Here is a 22,417-nt window from a genome sequence, read left to right as displayed (position 1 = left end):
GGAAAGAGACAGCTGGGAGGGAGGAGGAGGAGAAGGGAAGGCACATTCAAGTACCTCCTATGTTGTACATCCACCTATCAATCACCTACGTGATAAAATTACAGGTAAGTCAGAAGGGACCCAAGCCCAGCTTTTGGTAGGATTTCACACAGCTTACCTTCATAAAAAGCCTACCCAGCTTGTGCTACAAGAGCAGATGAAGGAGACCTGCGGCACTGTGTTCCTCTCCGCTTCCCATGAATTATTAACTCTCCCCTAGGATCGCCTTTGCTGGCTGGAGAGCCGGGAAGTTTCCTTGGAGAAGCTCGGAGCTCTCCTCCTCTGCAGCGCTCTGCGGGCATCAGCAGACCACCAGCACCACCTGTGTTTGCAGGATTAAGCCCTGCCTCAGGATCGTGCTATCGCAAGGCAAAAGACAACCCAAATGCTATTTTCAGATCTTCAGCTGCTAATGCTGCATCTGTGCTGAAAGAAGGGGAACTCTGCATTCACCTGGCAGGCTCCAGCGCAGTTTAAAATGGATTTCCTCTACTGCCCAGTAGTGAATAGATAAGAGTGCTCCTGCCCTGCTTTTGCCAAGAAGGGCAGAAAGTAAAGAAAATCTTCCCTGGACTCCACCGTCCAAGGGAGACTGGAAGCTGTGGCAGTGATGACAACACAAGGGAACATGCCCCTCCTGGTGGTATGAGGGCAGAGCGTTTCACTTCCCACGTACAAAAATAACCCATATAAAACAGCGCTGAGGACATCTGCTTAAATCTTCTGCACCATAATCCTAGGAGCATGGAAAGGTGTGGCAGTGCATGGACAGAAAGACATCTGTTTTATAGTGGGCAAGGGCTTTTTTCCTCAACCGTACCAACCGGGTGGTGACTTCCCATGGGAAGACACGTGTTGCAGACTCCTTACTCCCCGCGCAGATCAGCTTTCCCAAGCACACAGAAAAGCAAAGGGCTTAGGAAAACCCTCCCGTTGATTGAGCTTTTTTCCCCCTCCCCTCTACCATATACTGTAATTCTCTATAGGCATTGCAGAATAATTTGGGGGGTTTTATAGCTTTTGCTAGAGAGGAATCACAAAGAAAGCCCACATAGTACAGAGCTTTTCCATGGGAATAGGGGCAATGGCATTCATGAGTTTGCCAAATTGAGCACGTTTTTTATATATATATATATATATTTATATATATGTGTACACACACTCTACATGTACATGTCTCCTTCGTGTTTTGCGGAAGACCATTTCAAGCAGTTTGTACCGTAACAAACAGAATGCAAAGTAAAATGCCTCACTCTCTATTACACAAACAAAACAAGACATATTTCTGAATTTTCAAAGAAAACATGTACCAATGTCAACATTTCATTTACAGAAAGACAGATGTTCATCTCGTTGGAAACCAAGGCTTATTAGAGTTACAAGTTACTCTTCCAATATACGAATATTAAACATTAGAGCTGCTAACGCAGTTTAACTAAATCTGCTGAGCCACAGGGCTAATCGTGTAATCCTTACGCCTTGCTTCAGGCAACTACAGCTCTGAGATCCAGGAGGCAAGATGCAAAATGGAGCCCCACAGCCTGTCACACAGTTCAGAAATAGAAAGCTATGGAAAACACAGCGAGAACATTTATTCCCCAAGCAGCAACGTGTTACGCTCGGTGCTCTTCCACAGCTTCAGCACAGAGACTGTTTTCTGAGCATGTGAAAATCCCACGTATTTACAGTTAAAAATCCCAGAGTATCAACATACACTTCCACTTGCTGAAAAAGAAATTCTTTGTACTTACAAGAATAAGTTCCGTAATAAAACCTGGAAACAAACTGTACAAGTAATCTCCTTCTCTGCATGCAAACTCTGCATATATTTCATGCATAGGAATGTTTTTTCTTATCTGACTTCCACTGTCTGGCTATCAAAGACAAAACTACAGGCTAGCATGACATAAAGAGATCAGGAAACAAGAGGCCAAGGTCTTTTCCTTCCTTTTGCTACAACGATGAGTAGACTAGCACAGGAACCAGCTCACAGCTCACTATAACACGTTTTAGTTAAAACAACAGCTGAAAAAACCCACACCTATATGTAAGCATAGAGTAGATCTGATTCTCACTAGATCATTAATTCTGTAGAAAAATAACTATAAGCTCTCACCAGCACCTATACAACAAATACCTAAAAGCAATCAGCATCTTTAAAATAATATCACTTGATTCTGCCTCAAAAACCACTAATCATCACACCTAATGTTGTGTAAAGCTCCCCAGCACCACAGCAAGTGCAAACTACCAACCACAGCGAAACCCATCCCTTAATAGATGGCAATTAGCAATCCATTTGCACAACCTCTTAGCTATAATTGGAGAGTTTTGCTGCAATTTAAGGTAGATTGGCTATAATTAGTTTGCATTTGAAAACTAGCATGTGCACTATGCTATTGATTTAAGGAAATACTGTTTAACTTACATTCCTCCTATGCCTAGAAATCAATAAGGAATAAGAAATTGTAATAATCCACCTGATCTTTTGGTTTAGCTGACCAGTTCCGGTGAGGGAGGCAATAACCAGCCCATTTAAAACTATGTGGGAATATTATCACAAGATACTGAAGATGTGAACGAACCCTTGAAAAAAAGGGCACAAGTCTTGCTTAAGAGGTAGTGATGTGCCATAATCAAAGCTGTAATTTGTTACATTCAGTATCATCCGTAAACACCTTAAAAGTAAGATTAACATTTTCCCAGGAAAGATGCTCTAATGGTGTGCAGCTGTGAAGCCAGCACATCAGCTGTGGCTGACTGCGCCTTCGCTCCTTGTCATGTGAAAATGAAACTTTCTCACCTTGCTCATCTTATCGGCTTCATCAGATGACTCCAAGTCTTGCGCTTCTGCCTCCTCTGGAGCTGTCTCAACAGAGCTGTCCTGGTTGCCGCAAAGTGAGTGCCCTGCTGAAATTGAGATTTGTGTGAGAACCCAACCATAATTCCCAAAAATTCAAAAAGCTGGGCACAACAGATGCAGAGCTCCCATGGAGGGCAGGGCCCCATCCTACACACAAGTACACGCCAAAAAGACATTACGCCAGAGGTGCTCCATGACCTCAAAGGACTACCTCGGTTCACAGCAGGGGCCAGGTTTAACTACAGGTGTAAAAACAAACAGGTTACAGCCAGACACACTATTTAGTTGGGAACTACAAAAGCCGATTCAGAGATAAGGCCAAAATGCCACACTGAAATTCTTACGTTTAGCATTAATTTCTTGGTCAGTGAGCAAATGCCCACCTTTATACTTCAGTGGTTTCAAATGGAAACTGCAGTATCGGAACAGGCAGGCTGTGCCAAGAAGCAAGTCTTGGTCACCCTTCCTCCGAGTTAAGTTGAACGTGATGATTTTAAACTGCTTGCAGTTTTGGCCTAACACACCCACTACTGAGTTTCAACCTTGATTTTTAAGGAAACAAACCCGGTTTTAGGAGTCTATTATATTAACTGAACACTAAGTTTCATTTCCATCAGTACGTGGCAACAACTACGTACCCCAGCGCCTGAGCACTCTTCTGAAGACTATGTTGTTGATACAACTAATAACTCCTTTGTGACTTCTTGTAAGTAGATGATGAATCAGCTTTAAGTCCCAAAAGAAAGAACTAATCCCAGCCTGAGTGCTCTGTGCACAAGTAACTTTTGGGGGGATCTCATTCTCTGACTCAAATAGCTCTAAGGAGCAGTATTACTGCACCTGAGCCCGTCTTCACAGAAAAACAGATTTCATATACATTCAACTTCCAGCTATGGCAAATTATAATGGCCAGTGATGGACCGAACTCTGCCAGGAAACTCCTATATGTCTCAATTGACCTTCAAGCCAGCATAAAGAGATGCTTTGCAGCAGCTGAGTCCAGACACTAATTCCTTTTACCTTTCTCCCTCCCCTCCCCTCAATCCCGTAAGGAAGAGTTTTTTTCTGCAGTGCCAGTTCTGGGGCTGGATGGGGAAGAGAGGTTTCTGAGTTTGCCTCCCTGCCTGCGTCCTGCCACACGAATAGGGAAGTGAATATCCCATCAGGGATTATACCTTTTATTTCATTACTTTTATTCTTCAGGTAATGCAGAAGAGCCTAATCAAAGTTCAACGGATGCAGCAACACAAAAAATCCCCGCTTTTTAAAACGCAAGACTCAACAGACTATATTAACATAATTTTTGGTTGTACTGTTAGCACGTAGAATTTCAATATTTTGGTGGAACTTTTCTGTAGCAGAATAGAATTTTTTTCAAACCAGTGGTTGGTTTTTTTTTTTTGTTTGCTATCCCTATGAATAGAAGCACCCCAACAGCAGCACACTAGCATGCTGTCAGCACGCAGTGGTCCAGCAGCCATCCCCTCTTATCCACTACTAGGCTGAAATGTGGACATTTTACAAAGATTAACAGTGATTTAGCACATCAGATGCAGCACCATTTCTATGTTAGTCCCATGCTGACTATCATGTTACTTGCTATTTTTCAATTAGATATTTCAATTTAGGTAAGTCACGTATATTTGTCTATAAGGAGCATTTAGCTAGATAGCAATGCTGTGAGTAAAAAGGCCACAGTGATGATAACACACATCTGTTATACTGACATATTTCAGTGAAACACTGTATGGTTTGGCCAAAAAGGCTGTAATAGCATGGATAGTCCCTTTAATTCAGATAAAATGGCTAGCTGCTTTAAAATCAAGAGATTTTGAAAAAGCAAACGATTACTCGCATCTGGTATATTTGTTTATATTTATACTAGAATGAAATCTACTTCATGATACAGAAACGGTATGTTTCCTAAACGAATGAGAAAAATACTGCTGCCCCTTCACTGCAATTGGAAAGCCACTGCTCTTCTTCCAAGGACTTTTATGTTAACGCACAACACTGGTTCACAAGCACATCCTAGGTAAGGTTCTCTACATCAAGACTGAGGGCAGAGATCCAGGTCTGGGTCCCTCAGTACCCTTCAGCTGCTGTTCTTGCAATAGTTTTCAGCCACCATTCCCAAAAAAAATTTGCACCACTGTACAAGATTTCCACTTTGCTGAGTCTGGAAATAACTTGGAAAAATTGGAATTCAGAAATCCGGAAATGAATTCAGAACATATTCTGTATGCTGGGATAGAGCTATCTTGGACATCAAATGAAATTAAAAGGACATAAAAGGTAGTTCATAGCTGAGCTTCTGGAAGACATGACTCTCCTCTGAAAAGACAGGGTTTACCTTTTAAAAAGATGTGCCTGTAGCAGTTGTTTGGCAACACAAAATCCACTTGAAGAAATGCTTTTTCTGTAAGAAGTTAGGTTTTCTGAGCCTTGCCCAGATTTTATCAACTTGGGCTATCAGCTTTCTGGTCTTTCTTTAATGTGTGAAAAAATACTTAAAACCCTTAAGCTATCCATTAACAAATAAGAGAAAAAATGTGCTATGTGTAATAATTTCTTTTGGGCAGTCTGTGTTTTTTCACTGCAATTAATTTCCCATTACAAGCTGTGTGAAATACATCTTAACAGCTGTTTCTCACCCCAAGCCAATACAAATAATGTTTGTTTGGGGGGTTTGGTTTTTGCTTTTAAGCTACCACTTTTCCTTTTCCTGTATGTTAAAACACCACTTAATCTGTTTCCTGCAGTATAAACACTTTTACCCAGTAGACAGCAATCTTTCACTTACGCCTTAATAAGCAGTCACACAGTACATGAGCTAAGGGTATTTCTAATGTCTTAAGCTGCCCAAGCCAAACTTTAGCAGGTTTATCTGCTGGTTATTAAACGCAGGCAATCAGTTCAATAACACAGCACGTTCTTGCCTTTTAATACCTTCCAGTTAGTGTCCCGTTTGTGGCAGGTTCATTACATCATTTTATTTTTGCCCTGTAAATCTTTATTTAGCTCTGCAAGGAGCTGGGAGGACGATGTGCTCATTTCCTGCTGCAGCACCTGAACGCTGCCCAACCACCACCGTTTGCTAGGGACGATAACACATGGGCTTCGCTTGACATTAAGGAATTAGAAAGGGAAATCCAAAAAGCAGCAGGAAAAGGGGGTCAAATCCATGTGGCCACCAGCACAGATGGAGGTCACACAAGCTCCCAAGTTGCCTCAGCAGTGTAATATCCGTGACATTATGACTAATGCCCGTTAAATAACTCCTACTTATGGCTAAAACTAACAAAATAAGAGGAAGTTTTCTATCACTGGAGCAAAAGTGCTGGGGCTTAAAGGCCTGGAGAATCACATAAAGCTTAAGCACCGGTCCAGCACTTGGCTAAAATTTTCCATGGCTGCTGCTTCCAATTTGCAGGGTTGCTGTCACTCAACATTTTCATGAGACTTCCACGGTATTTGGTACTGCTCTTAAAGCCCGCTTCTTGGTGCCAGACTTTTTTATTTTAAATGCAGTAGAAATAAATATTCCCAACCAAGCTCTGTCAGCTGTGGTGCAAAGCTCAGAGGTGCACATCCTACTAACACAAAAAGCAGCACACAAATCAGAAAACCCTGCATCTCGATGCCTTATTCCCCAGTATGTGGAATGGGCAATACTGAATTTACTCCTCTCGGTGGCAGCAACAGGGAAGCGCTGGCAAGGGCAGCCGCCTTATGGGCTGTGGGCCAGAAGCAAAAACAGGCTTGGATGGTTGAAAGCTTTGATGTGTAACTTTAAGGTGCCTCAGCCTCCTAAGCAGGTTGTTTTACGCATCTCAGCGCCCCACACACCACCTTGTCGTGCGATTGAGGCAGAGCTCTGCAGCCGGCCAGCGAGTGTCGGGGACCGAGGAGCTCAGCCCCGTGTCCTTCCCTGCCTGCCTGCCACCGCTTGCTCCTACCGGCAAAAGGTGCGTCGTGCTCTTCTGTACTTTCACTGATGAAACTCAGCGATACTGGAAGTCAAATACAGGCGTTGCTTAATCGTTTTCAGAGGGAAATAAGGAGCGATGCCCATCCGAGATGAAACCACAGAAGAAATACAGACAGAATGTGACTACCCCAGCTCAATCCCAGCCAAGACACTTGGGTGTCTGTGCTCCTGTGAGAAGTGCTGTGAAGGTTTCAGTGGCCGAGTGCTTTCCGTGGCTCATGTTTGACTGTAGTCTTAAAAGAAAAGAATATTCGTCGGTTCAACAGCAGCTTCCTTAATCAGAAAACGTCATTTCTAAATGCTGCTGGGGAACAGCCCTGTTAAGACAACGGAGTACCTTTCGAAAAAGAAGCTGTCATGAATGGAACAATTTTAATAGAAATTGTTAGGGAACTGTGGCTCAGATTAAATTTTTATTTGGGACAAAGTTTCACCTATACATCTACAATAAAAAAGGCAAACATGCATTTTTTTTCTTTTTTAGAAGAATTCTGGTTAACTTTGAAAGACTGAAACATAAAAGAAGAAAACATCTTTACACAGGGGAATTCTGTCCCATTGGGAAGACCCATAGAGCTGATAACATCTCCAAAGACCTGTAAAACCCAGCTACAACTATCACAGTTACAGTCAACTGAGCGACCAAAGAACAGCATAGGAATGAAACGGGTATTCTGCCTTTCCTAGAGAGCTACAGAAGAAGCCCCATAATTCTCTTCCCCTTTTGACAGAACTCTATTGCTTCCCTTTCCATTTCAACTAGGTAATAAATTGTACAAATGTAGAAAAATGTATGCTGAATGTCATTCAATTAATTCACTCTTCTTGGGAAAAAAATGCAGATTCAATGAAACCTTCCCTGTATCAGTTGTGCCACCGCCACTTTTCACCCTCCCCAGGTCAGGAGCCTAGTCAAACACTTGTAATATGCTTGAGTAGCGCCTTCGGAATAAACAGGAGTTTCCACAGATGTAAAAATGAAGCACGTGCTCAGGGACTTTGGAAAAGAAAAGAAAAACCAGCCTTTCCTTCTGCAAGTATCGTGCTGCAGCCTCGGGCTCGCGGAGCCGGCAGAGGGAGCGGCAACCCGGCAAGGATATTAAGATTAGAAACCCGCGGGTGAGGGCGCAGGTATGCTTAATGCAGCTAAAATGGGAAGGGTCAGAAGCCCAAAACCGCAATGCAAAAACTAACGTGCTAAAAGCCATGCTGCTTGTTTCAGCAGCAGCTCAGGCTGCTTTCAGAAAAGCCAGAAATGAGACCTCTCAATGCAATTCTGACTGAGGCAACATCCTTGAGCTTCGGCTTTTAAGCTTTTAGAAAACAGATCTTGTGAACAACAGTTCTGCATGTCTCTGACTAATTATATGCAAGACCCTCAGATTGCTGGTGCAGTAAATGCCCCTGGAATTGTTAAACCAAGCACTGAATGATAACAATATTTTTTAATACGCTTTAAAAGGTATGAAATCAGTTGTCTGCCTCAGGAGAATAATCCTGAAGAAATTAAGGTTACCATTAGTCTCAGCTTGTTCTGAAATCCAAATTACTTCGCCTAAGGGGACCTGTGACAGGACGAGGATGGAATGAAAAATAGTGGTCATTGTTATAGCACAGTGAAAGTTTGTTTCCATTTTATACCACAGTCCTTAAAGTGCATGTTAACTTCTGCCTCTGGTTCTCTTTCTTTCTGAATGACAAAATAATAGACTCATTAAAAATACCTAGCTGCTTCATATCTAGAAGATAAATATACACATTCAAAACAGAGGTATACTTTCTTTTTTATCATTTATACATTCTGCACAGTGATTTATATGGCTCACAGTTACCCCTTCAGAGTTATCCCTCATGCTAGAGGTCTCCAAAATACAGGAGCGTGCAAAGCCTAAACCTCAGAAACTCTAGCCCAGAGTAAAAAAGGTAGAATTGTGTGGAGACCACAAGCAGATATGGATACTACTCCCATTCCCAAATCCCTTTCTAATAACATAATATCTTCTTTATGACTCTGGGGAGATGCAACAACTGTGTTTCCAGCTTTCAGCCTCTCATTCACTGGATTGAGTGAAGCGGAATGGGGAGACAAAACACTCCTCATGGGGAGGAGAGACACAGCTCTCACTGATCCCTTTGAGGCAATAAGGAAAACATGCTGTGGGGCTCCAGACAGAATGAAAGTTATCCCTCCTCAACCAGATTTATGCAGACTGTGTTAGCAGCAGTCTTCAGAGAAGACTGAAAGCCAGGAAAAACAATAATAGATGAAAGGAACAGAACTTGTGACTCTGCAAGGCTGATGCAGCGTGAATTCCTAGGGGAAAGTATGTATCATACTGAAGATGATATTTTTCACATCAGTTAGCAATATAAAATCCAAGGTCATTTCAAGAATAACCTGTTAAGTAAACACAATGAAATAACTGCTGCCACAGAGCTATTTGCAGCTCCAGCCCCAATTTCAGTATATACAAGGCAGTTCCCAGATAATGGAACAGCTGTAAGAGAGGTATTTAACAGGCGCACTTGCAGTCACTTCAGGGAGGTCGACTGCCAGAAACAGCCCCACTTTGCTGCTGGAAGACTTCCCACTGAGTAATAAGGCGTTAGGAAAGCTTGCTTAAAAAGAAGTAACACAGCATCTTTCTCTTGAAAACACACAATATGATTTGCCTCACACAAAAGATCTATCCTTCTTCACAGCCGATGAAGAATTGCTAGTGAAGGAGATAATGACAGGACATCAGCATGATCGGTCAACCAGACCCTGAATTTCTGGAGAATGCATGTGCCTACAGGTGATTTATACCTGCTGGCATTCTGGCTCAGCAATGTTTCACCCCCCTGCTGAAAGGGGGGTGGGTACAATACTTCAGGACCAAAGGAAAAATCTGCATGCTATAAATAAAGCATATAACAGAAATCACTGAGCTCATCTGCCTAGCCAGCCAAACTGCCAGTTTGCCAGGACACAAATAAATGGGTCAGTGGGTATTTCATACTTGACTGCTCTCTACAAGAAGCTGTGGAGCTGAGACCAAAAATCTAAGATACAGGCACAATCTCCCAAATAAAGGCACATATCCCTTTTTAAAATTTCATGTGGATCCCATTTTAGGTATGAATCCCTGAAAAAGCACAGGGCTAGAAGAAAGGCTTCAGTAAAGCATCATGTTCTACAAACACCTAGAGGGAAATTGATGGGGAAGATCAAAATACCTGCCTCCCAATCGCACACTTGGGTACAGATCCTTGATTCCACTCCCACCTCAGGGTAAGTCATCCCAAATTAAAGCATCGGCGTTATTCAGCTTTAAACACCGTTCTAACATCGTTCTTCAGAGGCATATTTCATATGGCAACTACAGGCACTTTCAGAAGCTGCCAGAGACACCTGCACACCTGCTGATGAGCTATTGTGTCACTTCTGTTGGTTAAAGAAGTATTCCTCCCCCTTTGAGGAGGAGTGAAGGCAATTCCCACCTCAACGTTTGCCGAGTTTTGAAGGAAAGCAAATGTCAAGAGAGCTCTAGCTTCTGTGCCGCTTGTTGCCTGAAAGAGAGAGCAAAGGAGCTGACTACACCACATCAGAAGTGAAGGGCAGCTGTACCAAGAGAAATCTGAAGGGAGAAGGAAGCCCCACAGCTTAGTCCTGGTCCTGGGGGGCTATGTAAGAAGGAGGTGCTTTGGCCCACCAGACAGTTCACGGGCTCACTGTAGGACATGGAAAAACAAGCAGCCGTTCCACACCACTGCAATAACCACAAAAAGCCGGTTTGGGAGAAGCTTACAAAGGAGGACAGACATGACTCAAGTTGAGAGCAGCACAAAGGAAGTTATGCCTACAAAGAAGCACAGGCGGGAGCTCTGATTTTGCCATGGTATGTCCATCAGCTGCATCCTATGTCTTCATTTCACATGGGGCACGTGGCATTGTTACTGGGCAATGTTGAAAGGCAAATGCTAGGCTCTTCAGACACGTTTGGCAAACAGTGCGCTATCACACCCTCAGCAAGGAAAAGGACCTCTCGAAGACCCTCAAAATAATCATGCAGAGAACTGACAGTGGCAGAGAAACTGCTTGTTGAGACCAACTGTTGAGACCCTGTATTATGAAATGTGACTTCTCTGCCTTAGAAATCACTACGTTGCATAAAAGAAAAGTCCCACTTCCCAATTCTTTGCACCCAGGGCAGACACTCACTTCAGTGAAGTCAGGGTATGAGGACTCAGCACTCGGGGTTTCGGTGAAAAATCATAGGCAAGGACAAAAGGATGGGGCCCGTGAAGAGCTGGTGTTGAGTAGGAAATGGGGGCATCTTGTGGCCAGCTATAAAAATGTACAAGAGGAGCTAGATTTTTCAGCACAAAAGCCTAACTGGGAAAAGTTCAATGAAAATTAAAAGGGGAAAATGTCCTCCTGAAAAAGTTTAATTTTAACTGCCTTTGGGGGTTTATGCCACATCTTACATGGGGTGCTTTTGCCAGTCCTCTCAGCCATATTTGCAGTAAGCTGTTTGTAAGCTTTCTTGTTCACGCTATTCTACTTGCTATGAATATCACACTCCCCAGAATCAGACTAGAGGTCCAGCTTTCCCTTTCCCCACTACGTCTTCCCATCACCTGAACAGTGACATTTTTTCTAGATCACTTTCAGAAAGTATTTTAAGCAAAACCAGCATAGCATCCAGAAATCTTGAAAGGCAGGCTGTACCTCCCTAACCCTTTGCAGGCAGAGATGAGTCAGCTTGGTCCTGAGCCCAAGCAAACTATCTTTCACTGTGGCTCCAGCTCAGTATCATCCTAATGCATTCACACCGCTCCTGGGTTAGTTTGCACCCAGACTCATCCCCAGAAGCCCCTATGCTGAGTGAGTGCAGCAATCAGAGAGACATGTCCTGTGAGAAGGCTGACTTTAACCCCAGTGAAGTGCATTAACAGCCCCCCTCCTGCTCCAGCTTTTTATTCCAAATGCCCCAAACAAAACCATTTCATAGTTACCAAAAGAATTATTTTGACATTTCTGAAACCTTTCGTTTGGGGAGAAAACAAAGTATTTTGACATATTCAGACACCACTTACATTTGACTGGAAGTCGAAACCTACCTCAGCCCAGAATAGTTTCGATTATCTAGAAACTACTTCTTTTTGGCCATTCCATTCATTTTTCCTGTATTTTAAATTATTCCAAAAAACTAAAGCAAGCAGGTACATCCGGTATCCTCTTCTGTTTTCAAATACAGGGGAGCATTTAGAAGCCAGCAAGTAAGACTTGACTAAGCAGGCAAGTAAGAGGAGACATGATGCAGGAGCTTTTCTGCTACCCCAGTGCAACTCCCAACACTGCTGTCTTACACAGGTAATGGCTAGCAACCACCAAGGAGGCAATCCTGCTCTGCTGCAGCCATTTCTCTTATCCCAGCATGGGTGCTTGTCCTCAACTGGTTCAGGGAGCTAAACTAGTGGCAAACAATTCACATTTGCTAGGGATTAATTTTCTGCCAGTTCTGCCTGTTCGTTGAACATGGCAGCGTGGTGGGCAGGAATGCCCTTTGCCACTGCAGTGTGCTGTGGAAGCAGTTAGATGTGTTTGGCTGTAATGTCAAGCCCTACCTTTAGGTGTTTTGAACTGTCCTTGTGAGTTAGTTATGCGTCTCATCACACACACAGGGCTCCTGTGCTCCTGGCTAATCCCAGAGAGGGCGAATGCTTATCCCCTCTTCCTTCCCTGCCATATGTCTTTCTTATGGGCAAATCCAGAGGTAAAGGCACCTCCTGAGCAGCCCAGAAGTGAGAAATTAGTTCTGTGACTCACTGTAGGCACAGCTAGATGATGTGACATGTATTTGGCGACGACACACGTTTCACAGCCTACCCGTCTACACAGTCATCCTTCAGTAATACCGCAGATTATACCTTGCAGCTTCCAGAGCTCCCCCATGTTATCTGCCCAGCGCATTCAGACTGTAATTCCTCTCACTTCCACCATGCAAGTTACATGCAGGGATCAACGGGATTACACCAGCACACTGTAAGCGTGAATCCTCCTCCTGACAATTTCTACGTTGAACCCAATACCTTGGTTGCTCCCAGCAAATGCTGGTGCACTGTCACTCAAGTCAGATGGGTTTTCCAAGCGACGCGGTGGTGGCTGCGTTAGTTTCTGCCCTTCCTCTATCTCAGGATAGGTGCGCACAGTGAGACACAGCGAAGGCTGAACAAGGGCATCTTTCAGCGAAGCTGAGTCCAGATCCTCAGCACCTTTCTTATTAATCTCCACAATTTCATCGCCAGCTTTCAGGCCTGCAACACAGAAAGGAAGAGGTAAGACTTGCACAGTAACGTTTCTGTTACCCACAGACATCAAGGAGCTCAGCCGGGTGCTTATGAAGTGCCAGGCAGTGTTACGTCTAGACATAAAGTAAACATTCATGTCTGCAAATGACATTGAAATTTGCTGGACTTTTGCGAGATCTGTTGTCAGGCTGGTACTCCAGTACCATCCCTAAGAGTGCGGTGCCCAGGAAGTCCCTCACAACGTACCAGCAACAAGAAATCCCCTTTTTCTGCACACCACTCTGCAAGGGAACAGCTGCTGTACATCAAGCCACCCTACACAACATATTGCTCATAAATAAATGTATACTGAAGGACAGAGTCAGACTGGTGAGGTGCTGGACACAGGACAGGGAAAGGATGGAGTAGCTGGGCTGCCTTGATTCTTGCTTTTAACCTTCCATACAAGTGAAGGCTTTTATTGGAAGTGATCACCTGGCCATACACCTAGGAGGAGAGAAAATGTTTCCCACTCCCAGCCTGGGGCGCATGGTGCAGGACTTCAGAGAGTCTCCTCTCTGGCCTTGTCTGGATCACATCCTAGCACACAGATCTTCAAAAGGCAAATTTTAGCAGTTGGTAAGTTAGTTATGTTTTTTTTTTCCAATCTGATTTCAGGAGTTATTTGTAGCACCAGCAGCCAAAGGGAAAGGGGATCTGCGGAGGAAACAGCTGACTCCTGCCTTCTTCAGGAGTGATGCAGCAATGCCAACAGACAAGGTGCATCCCTCCGAGATGCTGCAGGAAACCTCACCTTCCCTCGGTCAGCCAGGCCCGCGCTCCGACTAACAACAGCAAGCTGGACCAGGGTTTAATCCCAAATAATCTTTAGGGTCTGGCAGGCAGCAGTGCACCAGGGCACGCCGGGCCGACGGCCCCGATCTTCAGGGCTGCTCCTGCCACTGCAGCATTTGCTTCCACTTGAGGGTGGTGCTGGCAGCCCTCCGCAGGCATCCCCCCAGGAGCTGGCCCACTGGGCACAGCCCGTGGGAACATATACCCTGCAATGGCCACCGATCTGCCAACGGGACTGCTGCAGCATCTTGGTCACTGTCCTGGCATTTACAGGGATGCAAGCTGGGATTTACAGGGTTGAAAGAGTTGCTCTGTTGGGGTGACCTACCCTCGTGCCACGCAGTCCTCTGGATGGGAGATCATGCAAAGGACGAGTCTTGACACTCTTAAGCCTGGATGAAAGGCCTGACTCGATGAGCCTGAGCTGCAAGCAGAGCTCAGCTGCATGCTCCAGGAAAATACCTACCTTCATTCAAGAAAGAAATGGGGAAGGGAGGAAGCTAAAGAGCTTCTGTCTTCTTTAGGAAAATTGAGATCTTTCTAAATGCATGTAATTGTGCCCAGAAACTGTAGTGTGGAGTGCAGTTTTGGAGAGAATAAAATGAACTAGATAGAACAGCCACAAAATAAATGGACCATAAAATCATATTTGAAACAATGAAAAAACAAAGCAAGTCAAGCATTTTGCATTATTTCATTTATTCTACTTAGTGATGCCATGTTGTAATAGTAGCACATTAATATGCCTGCAACCATAAACATCATATCTGGGGCTTCATTTACTCTTTGTAATCCCTGTTTTGAATCATTTGGGATAAAGCATCATGTCTATCTCAGTACAATCAAGCACCTCAAATTCCAACAAAGGTCTAGCGAATGCAGACCAACAGAAAAAATAAAAGGTAAATCATAAAAATTATTAGGAGAAAATAAAATTTAAGTTTTCTAATTGGAGAGAAGATTGAAGATGAAATACTGTATCTCTTCTGGTTAGACTTACTATAAGAAGTGCAGTCAAATGCAAATATGAATATAAATAATGTGAGGAAGAGAGAATTTTCCTCCCTGCATTCTGCTGACCATGGGTATCTTACTGTAATATCCTGCAAAATACTGTTCATACAGAAGTGGCCTTTTAGATCAATTATGAAGAGCAATACATCACTGAAAGCATGTTCTAGCATTTCAGCCCCACAGGAGGCAGTCTGTGTTCATGCATTCATTTAAGTTGTCGCGGAAACGTTTTCTAAAAGCGGAATAAGGATGCCCTGCTGCGCTCCGCCCCCCCAATATTCTCTTTGCTCCCCACAAGAAGGCCTCAGAGTTCTATTTCCTCGGTGCAGGCTGGCAGAGACCTGCCCCCCAGCCCCTGCTCAGGGCTTTTGGCAGAATCCCCATCCTGTCAGCTAGGGAATCATATGGGGCTGAGGTGGGGTGGGGAGAGAAAGATGGTCTTTTCAAGCTCAACAGACATGCAGCAGCCTCCAGAACCACCCATGGGGTTTTCTTAAGTTAGGGTTAGAGGTTACAGCTGAGTGAAACTCCAGGCTCCCTGCAGCCAGAGCAGCTCCCCATCCCCTGCCCGCTCTTTCTTCCTTCCCAGTTTCTGTCTGCACAGTCCTGTCCCTCCACTGTGCCCTTTCTGCCACTTGCTTCACTGCAACACTAGCCAACTCCATGTGCTAGCAGGTCAGAAAACCAGCCATGCATTTCTGCCACAGCAGTTTTCTATTGAGATGGTGAGTTGAATGGGCTCAGCAGAGTGCCAGGGTCAGCCCAGCAAAGAGCTGGAGCGGTCTGGGGGAGACCAGGCCCCGTTGCTTTTGGCAACAGCAAATTGTTGAGTAAGTTCTGCAAGACCATATAACCACTCACTAAGAAAAGTCTGAAGCTGTTTCTGAGGACTCTGCATACACTGATGGGTGGGTTATGATGAGATGAGAATCTTCTCACTCTTCATGCTCCCCATGTTATATTTTAAAATCTGTTTAGGTTTCAGCTGCCCAGCTCCCTGACCAGCCCATCCCGTGACTACACAAGCAGCAGTGCCAGCACATTGGACAGGGCGACGACTGGGAAAAGCAGTATGGGCATGGCAGCGTCGGGACTGACCTCAGCTTGGGTAAGCTGCAGTTAAACTGTGTCCTGCTCTGCCCTGGGACGAGCCCAGCAGCCTAGTTATCTCTGCCGGTTTCTGGTCCAAGTGCTGTCATGCTTCCTGCGAAGGCTAGGAGCAAAACTAGAGGCAGTAATCCCAGCCACAGAGAGCACTACGATGACTTTTACTGTACCCTTTTATCTTGCAGTGACTGACTTGAGAGGACTTCTGCTCCTCTTTCTAGCTGCAGGGGACATGCTGACCATGCTAAACATACAGCAACTCAAAATTAAAAGAGGTTGACTGTATAGCATAGCTGATCTTCAGAGCAGAACAGCCATGTATTTAGTAACTCAGATTCTTCCCAAAAGACCATGATCTCTTTTGGACTGGGACCCTGGTTTGGTATGTTCATAAAGCTCCCATCCCAAAAAGCTCATGGTCTATACCAGGATTAAACAAACAATAACAAAAGCACTTTAAAAAGTCTTTTACCTTTCTTGAAAGCTAGGCCTGTCTCTTTGACACCATCCACATACAGCCGACGAATTCCTTCTTCTTCCACGGAGGATAGAGAGAAACCTAGGGAGATACCCAGTGAGATGGTTAGGAAAAGCCAGCCACTTCCAGTGTGTCCTAACAACAGCACACACTACAGGTAAGGCAGTGCTGTCCCTGCAGCGAGCAGTCGTGAATTCCTCCCTCCTCCTTTCCCATAAACCTTTACAAACATAAAGGGAAAGTTAAAAAATAAAAGCAGCTTTAACAAAAACCTGAACTGAATTTCAGAGTTAATACATAAATAATCTACAGCTTTATTTGAGGATACCACAGCTGCAAAATGTTGGAACAGACTTCCAATTCTCTTGCCACAAAAGGTCACTTCAAGAAGTTTTGCTGTTTGCAGACAAAAGCTGCACAGAGATGTGGTTTGTGACCCAAACTGACAAAAGCCAGGAAACAGAGAGCTATGACTGACATGACATCCTCAACTCAGACAAGGCATAATAGTGCCTGCTAAAGCAGAATGCCAGCTTTTATTTTTTTTAAATTCCTTGACTGGACAAGTTTGTAAAAATGCTGCTTCCCCTTCTTCCCTTTTTTATTCTGAGCTGCTCCTGGCACAACCTGTTATTTGCGACGTCTCAGCTCAGCGCACGTTTTATAGCTATGTTACAGACCCATAGACCAGCCTTATAATGGAAGTACTGTCACAGCCTTAACTTAAACAGTGCAAATGATACTGTTACGTTTGGTTTTGGTGATTTTCCTGCCGTTTGTGTTTGACACTGTGTAAGATAACAATGTGTAAAGGAAATATAATGTGGTTAGTTAAATAGGGTTTATTTATTTACTGTTAAGAGTTATCTAAAGAAGAACATTTGCCTTTTTGAACCTTATTACTCCCTAAATGGGTGTAGGCAACCATTTGCTCTCTCTTTTTCTGACTAGAAAAACATTTACAAACCTCTGGGAGGAGACGTTTGTTTGACATGGAATCAGCCACCAGCCAAAAGGAAGCAGATGTGCTCGGAGCCTATTTTGACTTTAGGACTCCCTTCAAGTTGGTGCTAATGGATGAGAAGTTATTTTTTCATCCACAGTTTAAAAAAAAAGAAAAGAGGGGGAAGAATGTGGCAGCCTAGAAGTGAGGAGCATATGGGCCTTTGTGACTTACTGAGCTACTTGGAATCTGTATGAAAGCTCCTCAGCCTGAATAAAATGAAATTTGTGAAGCTCACTCAACACAGCAACTTTGGCAGAGAGAAAAACTCTTGACTAAACAGAAGAGCAGCTGTAAAAAAATAGTAGCTATTGGTTGTCATCACTGTAAAGCCTACCTGGAAAACCCTTAACCTGAAGCACAGTGGAGCATGCCCAAGACTGCAGTTTGAGTCAGCACAAATTACCAGTTACTAATACCATCACCCATTTACAACTGAAATGCTGTTTTGCGGCCAACTACCATACAGTTAAAACAAGGCTGACTTGCATCTCAGGTTCTTGCTGTAGGTAACTGTGAAGAGATTAGCATGCCCAAGTAGTCCCAACTCCCATTCTCCTCCATGAAAAGACCTCTGCCTCCTCCAATCTATCAGGGCTAAGGGCAGGTGTAGTTGCTTTTTAATTTGGCTTTCATTCCAACAAAAAAAAATTCCAGAACAGAAGGGGTGTAAGGAGCAATTACATGTGTTGTCATCACCTTTAAGAGATGAGAGATGGGCAATTGGCAACAGCCTTGAAATGGTCATCTCGCAAATACACTTAAGCCCTCTGCAGACAGAGTATGTGACCATACCCCAAGTATGGACAAACTGTTTTATTTCCAGAATTGTGATGTGGATGGGTCCGGTAAAAAATCTGAAGCTGCATTCCTGTCCCGTTGCAGTGCCGGTGCCAGTGCTTTCACTGCCATGCAGTCAAGCAGAGCAGGTAACTCACACAGATGGCAGATACCTCAGTCAAGTATATGTATAGAGATTTATATATATACTTGCATATATATATACACATACACTTGCATATATGCCTATATGCATAAACATGTATGTGTAGTTTGCATATACACATGTATAGTACGAATGTACAGTTTCCATCTGGCTGAATTCTGCAGGTGCTCCACACAAACACGTGTACTAGCATTGGATGAGAGGAAGGGCAGGAGTGGGTGGAAGTGACAGCGATTGCATAAGCTGGCATCACTGCCAAAAAGATTATTATCAAACTGTGCGTGGACTCTGAAACACAGGTGTGAAGAGATGGGTGGTGACCCAGACAAGAGCCTTTTCTTCACCGCGAAGTTTTGATGACAGGAGAACAAAAGTTGGCATCTGTGAGTGCACATGGCCTCACTGAACCAGCACAATAGCTGAACAAATCTGCCTCCAGAAAACTGCCTCGGTCCCCTGAGACAGAGAGTTGCTAATAAAAATGCCAGTATGTTGCTGGTACACACAGGAGCTGGAAGCAATAGGTTCTTACCACTGGTGCCTTCTGATTCCTGCCCACACAACCTTTGGTGGTACCAGTGAAAGAGCCAACATATGTGCCCAGGCATCAGCCACAGCATCACACTGACAGATCTAATGCTGGCAGGCAAGGTCTGACGCACTGTCCAGGCACTCCAGGAGTGCCTCTTACCACAGGCAGTCTGGTGGGAACTGAGACACTATGAAACGTTCCCCGGTGAGCTTTCCCTGAAACACTCTCGACCTCTTTATACCACTGGAACCCATGGTGTGCTCAGGCATGATGGCAAAGCTGCTCCACAGGCCTGCTAACGCCTGAAGGGGCAGCTCTGCTCCCTCCCCTGCACCAGGATCTTTTAGCTGGCCCAAAACAGCTTGCAAAGCCAGCAGATAGCTATTCACTTCTTCTATTATCCTACCTTTCTGCCAGGCTAGTGAGCTGAACTGGCCTGTCTAACTGCATCCTTACTGAAAGCGTTTCACCTCCCTATCTTTGATACCATGTCTGTTAAATGGAGATAACAGCACTAAGTCTACATTGTCGAGATTAATGAATAGCTTCTTGTGAAGTATCTTGAGAACTCAAGGTGATTTACAAGTATTATTATTGCTATAGCTGGAATACTAGCAAGAGCAACAGGTTGATGTCACTAATGATTTTCATAATCTCATCCATTTTCAAAATGAAGACTTTTTCAGTTCTTCTGGAGGAATCAAGGCACAGGGAATTTGGACATATGTTTTTAAAATGGGCAAGAATTACGAGGCTTGAACAAAGCTGCACAGAAAAAAACAGAATAAGAAGTCCTTTAGCACTCTAGACAGCCGGTTTTGGTACCAGCTCCTGACCCTGTTCCCGGCAGTTGTTGAAGTCCCTGTGAGAGCCTCCAGCACTGCCCAGCTGACTGAGAACCCATCTCAAAGGCAGCCCCGCTCACACAGAGCTACGCAGGTGCTTAGATGCTTGGAGACTGTGCGGTCACATTATTGATTTAGGTGTTTTTCAAAACAAAACCAGTGGCAAGAACCCTTAAACAACTCTGTTAAAGAGATTCTATGTCAAAATTTTAAAGCTCTGATCTTCATGTTGCCATAGCTCGTGAATGTGCTGTAGCTTTCTCTCTGGATTGTAGAAGCATGTATTTGCAGTGCTAATTCTGTAAAGAGACTAAAAGAACTAAAAACTCAAATGTACCTAACATACAGGATGGGGAAAGGATCTCAGGAGAACCCTAGCCTTCCCCAGCACCAAGACAGAATCAACACTTCATCTCTGCTCCCCTGCACACATGTATTTCAGCACACACTTGTCCCTGTATGAACACATAGTACTGTTTCTATGAGACACACACAGACTACAGAAATTCTGCTGCCATTTAGAGTCAAAGTCAAGTTTTTCAATTTTCTTTCAATGACAGCAAAGTCAGCTTTTTTGGGGTGCATTTAGCATTCACTCCCTGAAGGGCTGGAGCCACTGAACAGATACATCCCATATCTCACACAGCTGATCTCATTTCATAGGATATGACAGTGCATTTCACAGTCTTTCCCATCTACTATTTTAAAAAAAGAGAAGAAAAAGAAATGAACAGGAAACACCACAATACCCCTAACTCTTGCAGTACTTTCAGGCACAGCATAATTATCGAACCTTAGGGTCATCGCTGTGCTGGTTAATATTTCTCTCTTAGGCCTTCAATATTCAAACTGCAGTCAGTAGCACTGATTTGCAGCAGAGCTCAATATTCAAATAGCCTGCAGCTGTATATTAAGCAGTTTGGGGATTCAGAATTATTCTAGTCATTAAAACAGAATATTTAGATAAACAGTAAAAAGATGCAGATTGGCTTCCTGCAGTGTATAACACAATGCACAAATAACTTTAAAATACACTACAGAACTGTAATTGCCAGACCAAAGGGCAAACTCACCAGGCTGGAGGTCTGTAACTTGAAATACTTGAAAGCTAAAAAATACGACCACTCCCAGGTAAAGATTAGGGATTTTGCTGAAATTACACAGAGAGGACTTCCTCTGTTTCATGTTTTATACACAGATCTGTATGATGTGTCAGGTTCTGGCTCCAGGAGTCCAAGGAGCATCCTCAAGGGCCAGGCGTGCACTGGGGCCAGGCTCCTCCCGCCTCAGGAACGTCGGGGCGAGACAGGGACCCACCTTGCGTGCCCATGGCAGGCAGGGAAAGGGGCCAACCAGCCTCTCCTGGACAGCTGCCCGGCCACAGACCTCGAGCTGCCTCCCACCCACAGCGATGCTCCTGGCTGCATCCCTGCCATCACACTTGGTGGAAGGGGTGAGGAGTGGGAGAGCCTGTTAGCAGCAGCAAGGCACAGTGGCAACACTCTCCCAAGCCCCGCTGCAGGGTCCCTGTGAACACCGTGATACTGGCATTCATGTAAGATGCGACGACAGGCAAAGTATGCTGTCTTCCGCTGGTGCTCAGTTGCACAACCTCTGTAGGTGGTGTTCTGAGAAACTACAAGAACAAGAAAACATTTGTCCTTTCTGCCACCGTAGCTCTCGTCAAAGAGCTGCACATCCTACAGCTCAAGCACCAGGAAACACAGCGTTCAATGCACTACAAATAAAATCATCCTGCTTCAGGGCAGGGAAGCGAGCTTTCTGTGGATGACACAGGAATCAGATGTGCTTTTCTTATTGTGTTCAACAGGCCGTTCAGATATATCAACAAATAGCAAGTAAGAACCTGCACACACTAGAACTGACTTGGTAGAAAAGTAAAAACAAATCAAGAAGAGAAACTCACCATAAATATCAGAGGATGCATCAGACTTCTCTATTTCAATGTGCTGTGTAATTTTCTGACAGATTTCTATTTCTTTGTACAGCTGAATAGAAAAAAAAAGCCACAAAAATATGTTACTGTGGGAGGACACATCAATTGTAATAATTTTGAAAAGATTTTTTTAATTACAGGTGGAAGAAACGGACTGTGATCGTCATTTATCAAACAGTTTTTCTCCACATGTGAGATGTATTAGTAGTGTCACTATGCTTTAGAGTTAGAACAAAGTTAAAGAGGAGGAAGCAGTGTTTTACTACTGCCAGCTTAATAGCAAGGATACATCTATTTCATTCGGTCAAGACCATTTTGAGTGCACAAGAAACAGAGCTTCTATTCCTGTTTTTGTATTTTATAGGTAGTCATCATTTAAAGTTTTTATATTATTTTGATTAAGACATTGCAGGTATTCAATTATTCAGTAGGATTAAAGTCACAAGGAGGGATTTTTTTTCTTTAATTTTATTTAAGAATCTATTTATATTTCATAATATAACATATATTT

General features: G+C 43.9%; 1 protein-coding gene across 1 annotated transcript in view; it reads right to left on the bottom strand.

The window, feature by feature from the left end:
- The window catches only part of LOC104626352 (T-lymphoma invasion and metastasis-inducing protein 1-like), a gene marked incomplete at both ends in the record, with an annotated part of 37,288 nt that extends 15,330 nt beyond the window's left edge, over window positions 1-21,958 (bottom strand). Inside the window, 4 exons of the mRNA XM_010294253.1 lie at window positions 2,843-2,949; window positions 12,972-13,196; window positions 16,618-16,704; window positions 21,877-21,958. Coding sequence (XP_010292555.1) covers window positions 2,843-2,949; window positions 12,972-13,196; window positions 16,618-16,704; window positions 21,877-21,958 — 501 coding nt within the window. The remainder of the gene's footprint in view (window positions 1-2,842; window positions 2,950-12,971; window positions 13,197-16,617; window positions 16,705-21,876) is intronic.
- Window positions 21,959-22,417: the final 459 nt, after the last annotated feature.

This window comes from Phaethon lepturus, unplaced genomic scaffold (assembly GCF_000687285.1).
Source record: "Phaethon lepturus isolate BGI_N335 unplaced genomic scaffold, ASM68728v1 scaffold56449, whole genome shotgun sequence".
Classification (NCBI taxonomy): domain Eukaryota; kingdom Metazoa; phylum Chordata; class Aves; order Phaethontiformes; family Phaethontidae; genus Phaethon; species Phaethon lepturus.
The sequence above is the reverse complement of the archived record's forward strand: the minus strand, read 5'-3'. Positions and strand labels throughout refer to the sequence as shown.